Source organism: Bufo gargarizans, chromosome 4 (genome assembly GCF_014858855.1).
Source record: "Bufo gargarizans isolate SCDJY-AF-19 chromosome 4, ASM1485885v1, whole genome shotgun sequence".
Taxonomy (NCBI): domain Eukaryota; kingdom Metazoa; phylum Chordata; class Amphibia; order Anura; family Bufonidae; genus Bufo; species Bufo gargarizans.
Window position 1 is genome coordinate 526,523,442 of NC_058083.1, and position 19,120 is coordinate 526,542,561.

General features: G+C 43.0%; 1 protein-coding gene across 1 annotated transcript in view; it reads left to right on the plus strand.

The window, feature by feature from the left end:
* LOC122935549 (ALK tyrosine kinase receptor-like) overlaps positions 1-19,120 on the plus strand; it is a 326,171-nt gene that overhangs the window by 249,939 nt on the left and 57,112 nt on the right. The window contains exons 10-14 of the mRNA XM_044291319.1: positions 1,192-1,345; positions 9,315-9,462; positions 14,545-14,676; positions 18,250-18,394; positions 18,725-18,907. Of these exons, the coding sequence (XP_044147254.1) occupies positions 1,192-1,345; positions 9,315-9,462; positions 14,545-14,676; positions 18,250-18,394; positions 18,725-18,907 (762 nt within the window). The remainder of the gene's footprint in view (positions 1-1,191; positions 1,346-9,314; positions 9,463-14,544; positions 14,677-18,249; positions 18,395-18,724; positions 18,908-19,120) is intronic.

The window sequence follows — 19,120 nt, forward strand, 5'->3', positions numbered from 1 at the left end:
ATTATACTCCAGAGCTGCACTCACTATTCTGCTGGTGCAGTCACTGTGTACATACATTATATTACTTATCCTGTACTGATCCTGAGTTCCATCCTGTATTATACTCCAGAGCTGCACTCACTATTCTGCTGGTGCAGTCACTGTGTACATACATTATATTACTTATCCTGTACTGATCCTGAGTAACATCCTGTATTATACTCCAGAGCTGCACTCACTATTCTGCTGGTGCAGTCACTGTGTACATACATTATATTACTTATCCTGTACTGATCCTGAGTTACATCCTGTATTATACTCCAGAGCTGAATTCACAATTCTACAGACTTTAGTGCTGAAATCTCCCAGTATTCCCTGTTTGTTCAGTATTAGTGATTTGCATTTTGGGAAGTATCATTGTGATGGCTAAACTAAGCTCCATGGAGAAAAGCATCAAATACTCCGCCATATTAGGGCGCGGTTTGCTCGGTGGCCCGTTGAATTCCATATATTTATCACGTCAGATAGACGAGCTCCTCTATACAGACAGATAACAGAATGACTCCTCACATAGACTTAACACGGACTGGTGACGACTAACTGGGCGTAGTAGGCGGAGTTTTGCGCTATGACCCTATACTTTCTTGGCGCCCCTGTCCATAGTACATGAGGACTGATTCTGGAGATCCTCTTGGCTCCGGGATTTGCTTTTTGTGGCTTCGAATCCCTCATTATCCAGCATGACATCACAAGACCTGCTCATTATACATCGTTGTATAGGTGACATGTAATAAAGACATTTCGGACCAGTCATCTGAGCATGGCTCCGCCCACCGCGCCGCTCCAGTTATCATTATAATGATTAAAGTCCAGGATACTGGACAAACCTCAATGGCCGCCAACTGATTGATCAGCGGGACGAGCGGCTCATCGCATGCTCCTGCACAGTAATGACGAGAAGATGAAAAGAGGGTTCACTGTCCCTTTAAATTTCCAGACAGGATTGTAACAAAGTATCAGGGATCTGTAAGTGTAACCAGTCACATGACCCACAGGCCAGGGATATAGCCATGGGCACAACATGGGCACAACAGCTCCTGGGTCAGGGTCGCTTGGGGGGCTCAGGGGTGCAGACCTCTAATCGGGCAGAGGTATGATGGGGGATCGTGATGTTACGGTATATGCAGTTTAGTCCTGATCCATATCTTGCAGGTTACTGGTTCTTTACCACGTGCGGTGCCAGCGGCCCCCATGGACCCAGTCAGAAGCTTTGTGACGAAGCCTATGAAAACTTCAGCGTGATTGTGGGAACGGGGAACCTAAAAGGCGTGCAGATCTGGCGCGTGCCGGAGACCAACAGATACAGGTAGGTCGAGTTATTACTGATACCCCGTTGTCATACACCCCATTAGTGAATTCTGGGCTAATATGGGGGGGACCTCTGTTCAGGAATCCTCAGTCTCTCTCTCTGGAGGACCTGTCCTGTCCGGCTCATTGATGGAAGTGGACAGGATGTAATGCTTTATTTCCCCTGTGGTGGCGCTGCAGGATAATTGAAGACTTCCAGGTTTCATCACAGATTATAGCTGATCTCTGGAGGTCCCAGCAGGAGGACACTGTGTGATTCCTTTATTGTCAGACCCTGGCAATTGAACAAAGCAGAGACCCCCACCCCTTTAAGTGTATGTTAGCACTGTTCCCTTTAAAAGCATTTTTTGTATGGCTTCTAAGTACCATAGACATTGGGGGTCATTTTCACTCTGCTTTGCCGGAGGATTCACCTACTCTATGATGAGGTCAAAAAATGACATAAAAAAAATTGCAAAACGGGGTCTTATGTAGTAAATGACCCCCACAGTGTGATCCTATGAGCTGGCAATCTAGAGTCAGCTCTACCTCATAACTTTTCAATATATTTTGTTCAAATTCTTCACCATTTTAAAGTACTCTGCTTCCTGTCGGTGAATGGAAACATGGAGCCCGAGACAGGAGTTAGGCCTCATGCACATGATGCGGATTGCGTGCCCTGTTTTTTACTTTGCGGGTTTTCATGCAGAAAAACAACCGCGTAATACATCACCAGCAAAGCGAATGAGATTTGCCAAAACTCATGTACACATTGGGGGTCATTAACTAAGACCGGCTCTTCTACGCCTGTCTTAGATTACCCCCCCACACACACACTGCTGTAAGATCCGGCTAATTTATGACGAGGCGTGTGTCTCATCATAACTTGGGCGCTATATGGCTGTCCGTGCACCTGGCCCTTGGATGTACACCTGTTACGGACCCTGACACGCCCCCGTCCCGTCCAACTGTCAAACGCGGCATCAAACCAGCCATGCGACTAAATATTGCAGCACAGCTGGCCGCACTTTTATTCTTGCCGCCTCTCGGCATGCGCTGCCGTGCTGCCGCCGGAACCTCGCCCTGCCCCCATTATAGTCAATGAGGCCGGAGCGGTAGTCCGGGGGCACGCGTGCACTAGCGGCAGCACGGATCCGACAGGCTGTTCACACGCCGGAGTTCCTTCCCGCCGTGTGAAAGGGGCCTTACAAGTGTGAATGTTGGAGAAGATATACCCTAAGTTCACACCTGAGCGTTTTACAGCGCGTTCAAACGCGCTGTAAAACGCTCAACACATGAAAACCAATGCTTCCCTATGGGAATGGTTCTCACCTGGGCGTTTTACAGCGCGTACGATCGCGCTGTAAAACGCCCGACGCATAATCAAGTTCTTGAGCTTCTTTGGGGCGTTTTGTGGCCATAGGACACTGCAGCCTTTACATATGCAAGGAACCCAGAAATTTATATTACGGTTTTTACATTATCTACACTGATACAGTGTAACAAATCAACCAGCTGTAAAGCAGGAAAAGCAACAATAAGGCCTCTTTCACACGGGCGTTGCGGGAAAATGTGCGGGTGCGTTGCGGGAACACGCGCAATTTTTCCGCGGTAGTGCAAAACATTGTAATAATGTGTGATTTTTCTCACGCGAGTGCAAAACGCATGTTTGGTACCCAAACCCGAACTTCTTCACAGAAGTTCGGGTTTGGGATTGGTGTTCTGTAGATTTTATTATTTTCCCTTATAACATGGTTATAATGGAAAATAATAGCATTCTGAATACAGAATGCATAGTATAATAGCGCTGGAGGGGTTAAAAAAAATAAAAAAAATGTTTAACTCACCTTAATCCACTTGATCGCGAAGCCGGCATCTCCTTCTGTCTTCATCTTAGCTGTGTGGAGGAACAGGACCTGTGGTGACGTCACTCCGGTCATCACATGATCCATCACATGATCTTTTACCATGGTGATGGATCATGTGATGACCGGAGTGACGTCACCACAGGTCCTGTTGCTACAAAGAGCCAAGATGAAGAAAGAAGGAGAAGCCGGCTGCGCGATCAAGTGGATTAAGGCGAGTTAAATTATTTTTTCTTTTTTTTTAACCCCTCCAGCGCTATTTTACTATGCATTCTGTACTATAATACTGCTCCTATGTACAATAATATAACTACTATAATACTGCTCCTATGTACAAGAATATAACTACTATAATACTGCCTCCTATGTACAAGAATATAACTACTATAATACTACTCCTATGTACAAGAATATAACTACTATAATACTGCTCCTATGTACAGGAATATAACTACTATAATACTGCTCCTATGTACAAGAATATAACTACTATAATACTGCCCCTATATACAAGAATATAACTACTATAATACTGCTCATATGTACAAGAATATAACTACTATAATACTGCTCCTATGTACAAGAATATAACTACTATAATACTGCTCCTATGTACAAGAATATAACTACTATAATACTGCTCCTATGTACAATAATATAACTACTATAATACTGCTCCTATGTACAAGAATATAACTACTATAATACTGCTCCTATGTACAAGAATAAAACTACTATAATACTGCTCCTATGTACAAGAATAAAACTACTATAATACTGCTCCTATGTACAAGAATATAACTACTATAATACTGCTCCTATCTACAAGAATATAACTACTATAATACTGCCTCCTATGTACAAGAATATAACTACTATAATACTGCTCCTATGTACAAGAATATAACTACTATAATACTGCTCCTATCTACAAGAATATAACTACTATAATACTGCTTCTATATACAAGAATATAACTACTATAATACTGCCTCCTATGTACAAGAATATAACTACTATAATACTGCTCCTATGTACAAGAATATAACTACTATAATACTGCCTCCTATGTACAAGAATGTAACTACTATAATACTGCTCCTATGTACAAGAATATAACTACTATAATACTGCTCCTATGTACAAGAATATAACTACTATAATACTGCCTCCTATGTACAAGAATATAACTACTATAATACTGCCTCCTATGTACAAGAATGTAACTACTATAATACCTGCCTACCTATGTACAAGAAGTAATACTATAATACTGCCTCCTATGTACAAGAATATAACTACTATAATACTGCCCTATGTACAAAGAATATAACTACTATAATACTGCCTCCTATGTACAAGAATATAACTACTATAATACTGCCTCCTATGTACAAGATATAACTACTATAATACTGCCTCCTATGTACAAGAATATAACTACTATAATACTGCCTCCTATGTACAAGAATTATAACTACTATATACTGCCTCCTATGTAAAGAATGTAACTACTATAATACTGCCTCCTAGGTACAAGAATGTAACTACTATAATACTGCCTCCTATGTACAAGAATATAACTACTATAATACTGCCCCTATGTACAAGAATATAACTACTATAAATACTGCTCCTATGTACAAGAATATAACTACTATAATACTGCTCCTATGTACAATAATATAACCTACTATAATACTGCTCCTATTGTACAAGAATATAAATACTCTAATACTGCTCCTATGTACAAGAATATAACTACTATAATACTGCTCCTATGTACAAGAATATAACTACTATAATACTGCTCCTATGTACAATAATATAACTACTATAATACTGCTCCTATGTACAAGAATATACACTACTATAATACTGCTTCCTACTGTACAAGGAATATAACTACTATAATACTGCTCCTATGTACAAGAATATAACTACTATAATACTGCTACTATGTACAAGAATATAAACTACTATAATACTGCTCCTATGTACAAGAATTAAAACTACTATAATACTGCTCCTATGTACAAGAATATAACTACTATAATACTGCTCCTATCTACAAGAATATAACTACTATAATACTGCCTCCTATGTACAAGAATATAACTACTATAATACTGCTCCTATGTACAAGAATATAACTACTATAATACTGCTTCCTATGCTACAAGAATATAACTACTATAATACTGCTTCTATATACAAGAATATAACTACTATAATACTGCTCGCTATGTACAAGAATATAACTACTATAATACTGGCCTCCTATGTACAAGAATAGTAACTACTATAATACTGGCCTCCTATGTACAAGAATGATAACTACTATAAATACTGCTCCTATGTACAAGAATATAACTACTATAATACTGCTCCTATGTACAAGAATATAACTACTATAATACTAGCCATCCTTGTACAAGAATATAACTACTATAATACTGCCTCCTATGTACAAGAATGTACTACTATAATACTGCCTCCTATGTACAAGAATGTAACTACTATAATACTGCCTCCTATGTACAAGAATATAACTACTATAATACTGCCCCTATGTACAAGAATATAACTACTATAATACTGCTCCTATGTACAAGAATATAACTACTATAATACTGCTCCTATGTACAAGAATATAACTACTATAATACTGCCCCTATATACAAGAATATAACTACTATAATACTGCCTCCTATGTACAAGAATATAACTACTATAATACTGCTTATATATACAAGAATATAACTACTATAATACTGCCTCCTATGTACAAGAATATAACTACTATAATACTGCTTCTATATACAAGAATATAACTACTATAATACTGCCTCCTATGTACAAGAATATAACTACTATAATACTGCTCCTATGTACAAGAATATAACTACTATAATACGTCCTCCTATGTACAAGAATATAACTACTATAATACTGCTCCTGTGTACAAGAATATAACTACTATAATACTGCCTCCTATGTACAAGAGTATAACTACTATAGTACTGCCTCCTATGTACAAGACTATAACTACTATAATACTGCCTCCTATGTACAAGAATATAACTACTATAATACTGCCTCCTATGTACAGGAATATAACTACTATAATACTGCTCCTATGTACAAGAATATAACTACTATAATACTGCTCCTATGTACAAGAATACAACTACTATAATACTGCTCCTATGTACAAGAATATAACTACTATAATACTGCTCCTATGTACAAGAATATAACTACTATAATACTGCTCCTATGTACAAGAATATAACTACTATAATACTGCCCCTGTGTACAAGAATATAACTACTATAATACTGCCTCCTATGTACAGGAAAATAACTACTATAATACTGCTCCTATGTACAAGAATATAACTACTATAATACTGCTCCTATGTACAAGAATATAAGTACTATAATACTGCTCCTATGTACAAGAATATAACTAGTATAATACTGCTACTATGTACAAGAATACAACTACTATAATACTGCCTCCTATGTACAAGAATATAACTACTATAATACTGCCTCCTATGTCCAAGAATATAACTAGTATAATACTGCCTCCTATGTACAAGAATAAAACTACTATAATACTGCCTCCTATGTACAAGAATATAACTACTATAATACTGCTCCTATGTACAAGAATATAACTACTATAATACTGCTCCTATGTACAAGAATATAACTAGTATAATACTGCCTCCTATGTACAAGAATAAAACTACTATAATACTGCCTCCTATGTACAAGAATATAACTACTATAATACTGCCTCCTATGTCCAATATGGAGTATGGTAGGCCTCTTTCTCTTGCAGTTTCCTCCTTTGTACTGTACGTGTAGTTCTTGGTCCTCTCGTCCTCCCCTTGGTGTGGTCCGTTAGATGGCCGCGTGTTATTGGCGGTGATTTTCACGGCATGGTGCTCTTCAGGCTGTAATTACATGAGATCAGCGGCGCTCGGTCCTTCTCATTAACATCTGTCTCTTGAGCTGTGTAATTACTTGATGATAATTAGACTCTTCTGGGTATTTATATTCTGCCTCTAGTTAATATCTTGCTGTTTTAAGAACAGTTTAGCGGCACGAGATTATAATCTGCCCTTCTTATAATACTCAGCCATGGCATGATTAAAACTTGCATACCTACAGATTATGTATTGACCTGGTCGCAAGAGCTCGCAATCTTCAGCAGTGTACCTGATCACTGACTTCCCATACCAGCTATATGCCTGTGTATAGTAACGGACAGATTTAAAGTCTCTGCTCCTTCCACTATGTAACTCTCACTCTGTGACTTCCACAAGCTCAGCAAACTCCTCTCCTGAAATCCTCTGTGCTGCTGGGGACCCTGCTCCTTCCCCTATGTAACTTTCACCCTGGGTTCAGACCTGAGCGTTTCTGAGACGCGCGTTTTACGCGCGTATTTGTCGCGTGTTTTTATGCGCGTTTTTTGCAATAGTAAACACGCGTTTGTGATTGACTGCAGTGTTCTCCAACGAGTCTATGGGCCAAAACGCGCGACAAACGCCCAAGAAAAAGCTCAAGAACTTGTTTATGCGTTGGGCTTTTAAACAGCGCGTTCAAACGCGCTGTAAAACGCTCAAGTGTGAACCAGGGCCATAGGGAAGCATTGGTTTTCACGTGTTGAGCGTTTTACAGCGCGTTTGAACGCGCTGTAAAACGCTCAGGTGTGAACTTAGGGTCAGTCTATGACCTCCACAAGATTAGCACAATAATTTCCTTAAATCCTCTGTGCTGCTGGGCACCCTGCTCCTACCATTATGTAACTATCAGTCTGTGACCTTCACAAGATCAGCACACTCCTCTCCTGAAATCCTCTGTGATGCTGGGGACTCTGCTCCTTCGACTTTGTAAGGGCTTATGCTCATGAACGAAAGGGCTCTGTGACCGTGCTGTGGACCGCAAATTGCGGTCCACAATGCACGCGAACCGACCGTGGGACAGCCGCATGCGGCTCACGGACCCGTTCACTTGAATGGGGTCCGCGATCTAAATCCTACGATCCACACCGCAAAAAAGTAGTGCATGCGCTACTTTTTTGCGGTGCGGAGGCACGTACAGTAAATCCACGGAAGCACTCCGTAGTGCTTCCGATCCAAGCCTCTGTTCCGCATCTCCCGGATTGTGGACCTATTGCAGTGAATGGGTCCACGATCCGTGATGCAGGATGCACTTGCGCAATACGGCCATATGTCTGGGTAATAGCAGCTATCAAAAAAGACAAAACACTTAAATGCAAAGTATTAGAAATCCGGACACCTGTCCCTGGTCCTAGACGGAATCCCTGATCAACCCTATAGGATAGTTCCTGAGGTGCCACGTTTCTTACAATACTCATCAGGAGGATTATTCCCAGGGCCTGATAAGAATGGACAACAATTCCTAATGGTCATTGGCCCAAGGAGAATGCCGGGGGGTAACGATGCCCCTAAGTGATGGTGAGCCCGTCAGTGCTGATGCCACACAAAAGAAGACCCCACGGTCCGTGTGGGGAGTCTTGTCCGAGGGCGCCCTGTGGGTCCTTCTTTTGTGTGGCATCAGCACTGACGGGCTCACCATCACTTAGGGGCATCGTTACCCCCCGGCATTCTCCTTGGGCCAATGACCATTAGGAATTGTTGTCCATTCTTATCAAGCCCTGGAAATAATCCTCCTGATGAGTATTGTAAGAAACGTGGCACGTCAGGAACTATCCTATAGGGTTGATCAGGGATTCCGTCCGGACTAGGGACAGGTGTCCGGATTTCTAATACTTGGCGTTTATGTGTTTTGTCTTTTTTGATAGCTGCTATTACCCAGACATTTTATTGTAGTCATTAAAAGTTATATTTTAGCTTCCTTTTTGCCCCCGTTTGGGCCTCGGATTTATTGATCTTTATTTTTGGACCATAATATTTGTGTAATTATGTGGTTCGGCGCTCTAAGGCTAGTGGTAGGTGTGTACGGTGCAGGATATAATGTAGCCGGTTCTCATTGATGGCAGCTGAGGTTGGGTGTCCTGTAGGTTCTCCTCTGTAATGGAGGCAGCAGATTGTCCAGTGGTCACTTCTTGTCCTTCTCTCCTCAGGATCTCTGGTTATGGAGCAGCCGGTGGGATTGGGGTAAAAACCCCTTCTAGGGCGCACGGGACGGCGCTGGTCGGGGTGTTCGAGTTACAGAAGGACGACATCTTGTACATACTGGTCGGTCAGCAAGGTGAAGACGCCTGCCCCAGAGTAAGTGGATCTAATGTACAAGTAATGTAATACATTCATGTATGTCACCAACATGTCCCGCAGCGCGGTACAAAGATGGTCATCACTCACATCTCTGTCCCCAGTGAGCTGACAATCTAATCACTAGTAGTGTCAGTAGCCTGTACCCAGGTGTCATTTTCCTGTCCTCAACGTGTCACTGTCCCCCCCCAAGTGTCACTGCACCCCCCCCCAAGTGTCACTGTCCTCCCCCCCCCCAAGTGTCACTATCCTGTCCCCATGTGTCGTTCTGTCCGACAGATGTAATTGTCCTGTCCACCAGGTGTCATTGTCCTACCCCCCAGGTGTCATTGTTCTGTCCCCCAGTTATCAGTGTCCTGCCCCCTATGTGTCGTTGTTCTGTCCCCCAGTTATCAGTGTCCTGCCCCCCAGGTGTCATTGTCCTGTTATCAGTGTCCTGCCTCCCAGGTGTCATTGTCCTGCACTCCATGTGTCGTTGTTCTGTCACCAGTTATCAGTGTCCTGCCCCCCAGGTGTCATTGTCCTGTCCCCAGTTATCATTGTCCTGCCCCCCAGGTGTCATTGTCCTGTCCCCAGTTATCAGTGTCCTGCCTCCCAGGTGTCATTGTCCTGTTATCAGTGTCCTGCCTCCCAGGTGTCATTGTCCTGTTATCAGTGTCCTGCCCCCCAGGTGTCATTGTCCTGCCCCCCAGGTGTCATTGTCCTGCACCCCATGTGTCATTGTTCTGTCCCCAGTTATCAGTGTCCTGCCTCCCAGGTGTCATTGTCCTGCACCCCATGTGTCATTGTCCTGTCTTCCAGTTATCATTGTCCTGCCCCCCAGGTGTCATTGTCCTGCACCCCATGTGTCATTGTTCTGTCCCCAGTTATCATTGTCCTGCCTCCCAGGTGTCATTGTCCTGTTATCAGTGTCCTGCCTCCCAAGTGTCATTGTCCTGCCCCCCAGGTGTCATTGTCCTGCACCCCATGTGTCATTGTTCTGTCCCCAGTTATCATTGTCCTGCCCCCCAGGTGTCATTGTCCTGTTATCAGTGTCCTGCCTCCCAGGTGTCATTGTCCTGCCCCCCAGGTGTCATTGTTCTGTCCCCAGTTATCATTGTCCTGCTCCCCAGGTGTCATTGTCCTGCCCCCCAGGTGTCATTGTCCTGCACCCCAGGTGTCATTGTCCTGCACCCCATGTGTCATTGTTCTGTCCCCAGTTATCAGTGTCCTGCCTCCCAGGTGTCATTGTCCTGTTATCAGTGTCCTGCCTCCCAGGTGTCATTGTCCTGCCGGATGTCATCTATGTTCTCTGTGACTCTCATTAGTGTGACATTATTTGTGGCTCTCATACCTCTGTGTAATCTCATTTCATTGGTCGGCCCAGCACCATGTGATCTACGGCTCAGACTTCTCATTTACAATGACTGCCATAATGAGGATGTGGCAGCGCAGAGTATATTGCATTAGTATTGACATCCCCTCCGGCCGGTAAACAGGAGGCATCAATACTTTCCTGGTCTGATGCATAATTCTAGAAAAAAGTCTGCACGACCTCACATGGTCCAGGATCCAGCGTGCAGGGAAGGACTCGAGACTGCGGTCAGCGTGCGGTCACTTGGCAAAACGGTGATGCTCGGCAGCAAGACCGCTGCCATCCAATGAAGGTAGAATGTGAGATGCGGTGCTCACCAATTTCTAAAATCAGTCCTTTACTCTTCACATTAAAAGACAAAGGTTGTAGAATAACGCAGATGTTACAGTGGTGGTCTGTGATGGTCTGTGGTCACCCCTGCTCTGCTCACCAGTTCCTGCACTTCGGGTTCCAGCGGTGCGGACCACACGGTTTTTCTTCCCCACTTCCTGGTGGACCCAGCCACCAGAGTAGCTCTGTCCCTTCAGGCAGGCTGAGGTCTGCTTCTTGCCAGCTAGGCCTATCTCTGCCCGTAGGGCATGCATGCCCACTCTCCACCTTCTAAAGGACCAGTGCACATGCACCCTTATCTTCACCAGCAAAGGCATCTTTCCTATGGGAGGCTGCCTGAGCAATAGGTTCTAGTTCGCTAGTTGCTGCAAAGGTGTGCTTTTCTATGTTTGCCTGCCCATGTACTGACTTCTGCCTGTTTTCTAGATTTTGACCCTTCACTTTCTGACATAACCCCTATTAAATTCTTTGTTCTGACCCTGCCTTCCCTGACCTCTGTTTGCATGTTCTCTGCCTGCCCTGATCTCAGCCTGTTACTGACTACGATTTGCCTGTTCTTTTGGTGCCCAGCACCAGTGTCTCTGGTCCCCGTGGGTCAGTTGTCAACTACATCGGGACTACTCCAGGAGGTAGTAGCCTAGTGGTTCCCCTGCAGTGAAGTCCAGATCCCTGTCTAGGGGTTGAAGCCAGGGAAGACTGGGGGGCTGCCAGAATAACAACCTTAGGCCTCTTGCACACGACCGTATGGCTTTTTCAGTATTTTGAGATCCGCAAAAAATAAGGATGTGCATTCAGTTTTTTGCGGAACGGAACAGCTGGCCCCTGATAGAACAGGACTATCCTTGTCCGTTATGCCGACAATAATAGGACATGTTCTATCTTTGAACAGAACGGAAAAACGGAAATACGGAAACGGAAGGCATACGGAGTACCTTCAGTTTTTTTTTTGCGGATCCTTTGAATAAATGGTTCCGTATACGGTACGCAAAAAAACGGAACATAAACGGAAAAAGAAAACGTTTGTGTGCAAGAGGCCTTAGTAGTAGCCCCACGTGGATCCACGCCCACTGCGTAACAGTAGAACTGCAGGATCAGACTACACAGTTTGTTTGTAGTCTATTACCATGGAGATACAGCTCTGCATAAAGCTGATAGGAGATTGTTAGGCCTCTTGCACACGAACTTTTTTTTTTCCGTTTCCGTTCCGTTTTTTGCATTCTGGTATACGGTCCATCATATCAATGGATCCGCAAAAAAACAGAAGGTACTCTGTATACCTTCCATTTCCGTATTTTCCTATTTCACTTCCGTTCAAAGATAGAACATGTCCTATTATTGTCGGCATTACAGACAAGGATAGTACAGTTCTATCAGGGGCCAGCTGTTCCGTTCCGCAAAAAACTGAATGCACACGGACGTCATCCGTATTTTTTGCGGATCCGTTTTTTTGCAGACCGCAAAATACTGAAAAAGCCATACGGTCGTGTGCAAGAGGCCTTAAGCAAAGCTGTGTGCAGAGTAGCATACATTATTTTTTTTATTTGAGTTGCATTGAAGTCATATAAATCAGTTGCAAAAGTAATCACACCCTTCAAAATAAAAACGGATGTACTGCAATGCATGACATTATAATAACAGGAATATAGAGTATGATCATCAGTAAGTAGTGATCAGTCTGTTGTTTTTTATTTTTCACATATTCCAGGTAGTTTTTACATCCATTATATGAATCTTTCTCTAAGGCCTCATGCACACGACCGTTGTGTGCATCCGTGGCCGTTGTGCCGTTTTCCGTTTTTTTTTTGCGGACCCATTGACTTTCAATGGGTCCGTGGAAAAATCGGAAAATGCACCGTTTGGCAGCCGCATCCGTGATCCGTTTTTCCTGGCCGTGAAAAAAATATGACCTGTCCTATTTTTTTCACGGCCAACGGTTCACGGACCCATTCAAGTCAATGGGTCCGTGAAAAAACACGGATGCACACAAGATTGTCATCCGCGTCCGTGATCCGTGTCCGTGATCCGTGTCCGTTGCGGACCTTAAAAAAAACCGGTCGTGTGCATGAGGCCTAAGTGCAATGTAGGGAAACAATAGCCTAACTGGAAACCATCAGCAAGCTTCTTTTGGCTGATATACTATTCAAAACTTATATTGTGTATCCTATGTCTGTGTTTATACTACCATTGACCGCATCGCTGCGGTTTTGTGACAATTTCAGAAAACTGTGGCAAAAATGTGCAGGAACATGGACGCAATGTGTGAACAAAGCCTCATTTAGTACTGCGACTACATAATCGAGCCTGGCTGTGTATGAACCGGGTGTCCAGCCCATCTTATTAATAGTGTTGATCACGAATATTCAAATTTTTATCGCGAATATAGGAACTTCGAAAATTTGAGAACATTTCGAATATAGTTATATATATTCGTAATTTCGAATATTCGATTTTTTTTATTTTTTTTGTTAATCAGTACACACGATCCCTTCCTGCTTCTAGCTTGTGGGCCAATGAGAAGGCTGCAATATACTTGACTTTAGGAGTAGTAGTGTTTACAAATTTTGCTCTATATTTGTTTTTTTTTGAATATTCGCTATATTGCTATATATTCTTGTTTTAGAATATTACAAATATTCGAAAAAACAAAGTTATAGCAATATAGCGAATATTCGGAAAAAAAACGAATATACAGCAATTTAGCTAATATAGTGCTATAATCTTTGTCTAATAGTTGTAAGTGGAAAAATTCGCGATAAAAAATTCAAATCCGAAAATTCAAATTACGAAAATTTGCATATTACACAATCATTACCTTGCCGATTTTTCGAGTAAAAAAAATCGTAGAATATAACGAATATTCGAATTTGCGAATATTCGACGAATATTTTACAAAATATTCGCGAAATATCGCAAATTCGAATATGACCCCTGCCGCTCATCACTACTTATTAACCCAATGCAGGCATTAATTAGTCACAAGGTAATTAGACGATTTAGATCACAATCCATTACAATACCTGCTTGCTGATGGTTTCCAAGTAAGACAATTCTAAACATTAGTCAATGTGATATAAACGCCCAAGGTAAAGCAAAGGGTGACAAAAAACAGGTAATAATACTATATCTCTTTAAAAATCATATTTCCTTATTCTCATTTGAGCAGTATTTTGTGCTGCAGAGCTGCTCTTCCTCCTGTCCTTGCTCAGACTCTCCCCTTATATGTCCTCTGGGATTAGTACAGAAGGGAAAGGCACTTCTACACTGAGGTCGGAGCATCCACATAACCGCCCACATGCGGCCCGGGGAGCTTGCAATCCAAGCTCCTCCTGGTACGTCCTCCATTCACTTCAATAAAGGGCAGAGAACCCGGTGATAAATACCAGTCTCTTCTCTCGCAGACCGACCCCGTCCTGAAGATGGTGTGCATGGGCGAAAGTAACCAGATCGAGGAAGAAATCAGAATCAATGGGAGTGTTAGCGAATGGGCCGGCGGAGGAGGAGGAGGCGGAGGGGCCACTTATATTTTCAAGGTAAGTGATTTCAAGAAATCTGTGGCAAGACATGAACATCGCTGTTCACAGACGCTCTCCATCCAAACTGACTGAGCGCGAGCTCTTCTGCCAAGATGAATGGGCAAAAAATGTCAGCCTCTAAATGGTAGAGACGTCCCCCAAAAGACTGCAGCTGTAATTGCAGCAAAAGGTGATCCTACAAAGTATTTAAATAGCAGAGACCCGCGCCACGTGTATGCGTTCAGCGATAAGGCTAATCGCATACATCTTACCTTTCAGATGCAGTGGTCAAATGTGACCACGGCATCTGCCCAGACCGGAAACCGGAAGTCTTGCGCTTCCGGTCCGGAAACAGCGTTCCCCGACTGAGATCGGGGAATCTGTTACCTCGATCTAATTGACCGAAGCCTCAAGCCGGCTTCAGAGTCAATTAGATGTATATATCAATACAGGCCACTAGGGGGCAGCCTTGTATTGATATAGTGCAGGCATGCTCATCCTGCGGCCCTCAAGCTGTTGTAAAACTACAACTCCCACAATGCCCTGCTGTAGGCTGTTCGGGCATGCTGGGAGTTGTAGTTTTTTTGCAACAGCTGGAGGGCCGCAGGTTGAGCATGCCTGATATAGTGCAAATGAAGTCTTCAATGATAGCTATTTAGCCATCACTGAATACTAATGATTGGCAGTTATTGTCACCCAAGGTGAGTTTAAAAAAAAAAGTAAAAAAAAGTTTTTACAAATATTTTTTTAAACCTAAAAGTTCAAATTGCCCCCCTTTCCTTAAAATAAAAATACTTAACCAATGAAAAAAGTAAACATCATGGGCATCGCCGCGTGCGAAAATGCCCATACTATTAAAATAAAACAATATTAATGACAAATGGCGTAGCGGGAAAAATAAAATAAAAAATGTGCAATTTTTTGTCACTTCATAACACAATTATTTTTTTATAAAAAGTGATCAAAAAGTTGCACACACTTAACATTGGTATTAATGAAAAGAACAGATCGTCCCTCAAAAAATGAGCCCTCACACAGCCCCGTACACATAGCTACAAAAAAGTTATAGGGGTCAGAATATGGTTATGAAAAAATATATTTTTTTACTCAAAGGTTTTTTTTTTTTTTCAGTATTAAAACACAAGAAAAATGATACAAGTGTGGTATCGTTGGAACCCTACTGACCTGGAGAATGTAGATAACAGTTCAATTTTACCGCATAGTGTACAGTGTAAAAAAAAACTAACAAAAAAACCTTTATCAGAATTGCATTTTTTCCCAATTCTACCCCATTTGGAGTTTTTTTCCCGATCCCTACTACATGGTATGCAACTTGTCCCGCAAAAAATAAGCCCTCATAAGGCTATGTGAATGGAAAAAAAAAAAGGGTTAGGACTATGGGAAGGCGGTGAGTGAAAAACGAAAACGCAAAAATGGAAAATCCCAGGGTCCTTAAGGGGTTAAAGCAAGTAGTAATAATATCCCAAAAAATTGCAAACCGGATGGATACAATGTGATACGATAGGGCGATGCTGACGGTGCTACATTGTAGCCGGGGCCACGGCGGATGGAGCTTTCCTCGCCTCCCGCCGGTGAAATATTACTTCTCATTATTATGTGATGCAGAAATGTCGGCAATTAATACATAGCTGACAACAAGCGGAGCTATGCCGTCCTCTGCTTGCTGGCAGAATAGATATTAAAGAAGCGAGAGTCATTAATAAAGCGCCCGGATTAATGGAGAGAGGATTCAGTAATAAGTCTCTGCTGTTTAAGGAGTCATTACTCTTCTCTGCCAAGAGGACGGGAGATGACACTGTAACGATGGCTGCAGCGACGCGACCAGAAGAGGGAAGATAAGCGGCAAACGAAAATGTAACCTGAACGCAGCAACGATGCTGTACTGTGCAGTGTAAGGCTCCATTCACACGTCCGCAAAATGGGTCTGCATCCTTTCCGCAATTTTGCGGAAAGTGTGCACACCCATTCATTCTCTATGGGGACGGAATGTGCTGTCCGCATCCACATTTGCGGATCCGCACTTCCGCATCCGTGCTTCCGTTTCCGCAAAAAAATAGAACATGTCCTATTCTTGTCCGCAATTGCGGACAAGAACAGGCATATTCTATTATGTCGGCAATGTGCGGTCCGCAAAATGCGGAACGCACATTGCAGCTTTCCGTGTTTTGCGGATCCGTGTCTCCGTGTATCCGCAAAACACATTGCGGACGTGTGAATGGAGCCTAAAGCTGCAACATGTGGTCAGCAGTGGGACGCAATGTAACCGTAGCCAGTGTACTCCCACTATAAACCCTTACAATAGTCAAGATCTCTGCTTGCTGTCACCGAACGTGAACGTTAACCTTAATTCAGATGTTAAACACCCCTCACGTCCTCAATCGCTTGTGTAAGCAATCTATGGTCTCTATGCTGAAGCTCAACGTTAGCGGAGTTCATACAGCTGAGAGTTTGTCACAGTGTGTCAGTCTGGAAACCAAAGTATAGAAGTGCGTAATATAAATAAATAAATAAAAGAACAATTAGCTTTTTCTGTGATGATACATTAGATATGAGCTGGACAGGAAAGTTTTCTGGAGTCTAAATGGAAACATTCACTGACAGCAAGCAGAGGACTTTAAAACTGTGAGGCATTGATACACGATAATAGATACCTGCAGAACTTCTCATCATACGTTATTTACAGTGTAGCGTTAAAAGGGGGTTTTCATATTATTCATAAGCCTGTCCTCAGGATAATATCAGATGGGTGGGGGGTCCGACTCACGGTAACGCCACTGTATAAAGAGGCCGTGGCACTTCGTGAGCACTGTGGCCTCTTCCTAGGCCAGTGACATCATGTTCATCGGTCACATGACCTAGGCACAACTCGAGTGAATGGGGCTGAGGTGCAATACCAAGCACAACCACTATCCAGTGGATGGCGCTGTGCTCGGTAAGGTGCAAGGAGGCAGCAACCTCCTCAAGCAGCTGATTGGCAGAGGTCCCTGGTATCGATCCCCCACCGATCAAATACAGATGACCTACCCTCAGAATAGGTCGTCAGTTATAAACACTCACACATCGACCGCAGTATTGCTAATATATACGCCCCCGGGGCAGCACGCATTATAGGATAACCTGGTGGTGATTTGATCAGAATTGACAAAATTTAGCTTTTTAAGATTTTCACTTCTTTGTAAAATTTTGAATAAATTCAGAAACACATTTCTCAGCTTGTCTTAGTCTTGATGCGTCTTATACTTCAGTCACATCTAAAGCTGCAGCCAGAATTCTGCAACTTCTCACTTGAAATCCATCAGCCCTGCACTGACTGACTGGCTTAGAGGATTTTCCGTAACGCAATGCACCCTTGCCAAGTCAGCGGCTGTCGTGGCATGCTGGGAGTTGTAGTTCCACAACAGCTGGAGAGACATAGGTTGCAGACCACGGCTCTAGCTGAAACGGGCAAGGAGAAGCCCCCAACACCGCCACATCACAGGACCCCTGGCAAACAGGATTTTGGGGAGGGGGAGATCTCACTACAGCTGGAAACAATGTAATTTCTACTAAATGTATTTACTTTCTTCACAGATGGAGAACGGAAAATACATCCCGCTGCTGATCGCCGCAGGGGGAGGAGGGAGAGCGTACCGGGCGAAAGCCAACATCATTCACCCAGAGAGGCTGGAGAGTAACTCCACCATGCCAGGGGTCAATGGAAAATCGGGGGCAGCGGGTAAATCTTTGGTTACATTTTTTTAATAAAAATAAATAAAAGGTAACAATGGCTGTAAAATATTATATCATCAGAACTCTTCAAACTCTTCACATTAAATCCATTATAAATGTCACTTGTAATACCCTCCCTGTCCTGACGGTGCGCTGTTCAGGAAAACACAGCCATGAGCATCATTCAGCACAGTGTAAAGCAGTCTCTGCAGCTCCACCTAGTGGTAGATTTATATCTAATGATGTTACATCCCAAACAAGAGGGCCAGTGAAATCCCAGTATATAACACATTGGGAACTTCTACCTGTGATGTGGGCCTCTTGTTTTTCTGTGCAGGAGGTGGAGGCGGCTGGAGCGATCGCACATCAGTTCCATGGGCAGGAAAATCCCTCTTGGATGGTGGAACTGGAGGGGAATCTTGTCCACAGGCCATTACGAAGTGGGGGTGGGAAACAAGAGGGGGTTTCGGAGGCGGCGGAGGCGGGTGCTCCTCAGGTGGAGGAGGTGGAGGATATATGGGTGAGTAGGATTCAGTTGTGTTTTGCTTTCTTATGGCAACAATATATAAAAGTAATGTAATAATTAGAGAGGAGCGAATTGACTTCGGATGAAACATCGGAAATCGATTCGCATAAAACTTTGTTCCAATACTGTACGGAGCAGAAGCCCTGTACAGTATTAGAATGTATTGGCTCCGATGAGCCAAAGTTATTGCTTTGCGAAGTCTCGCAA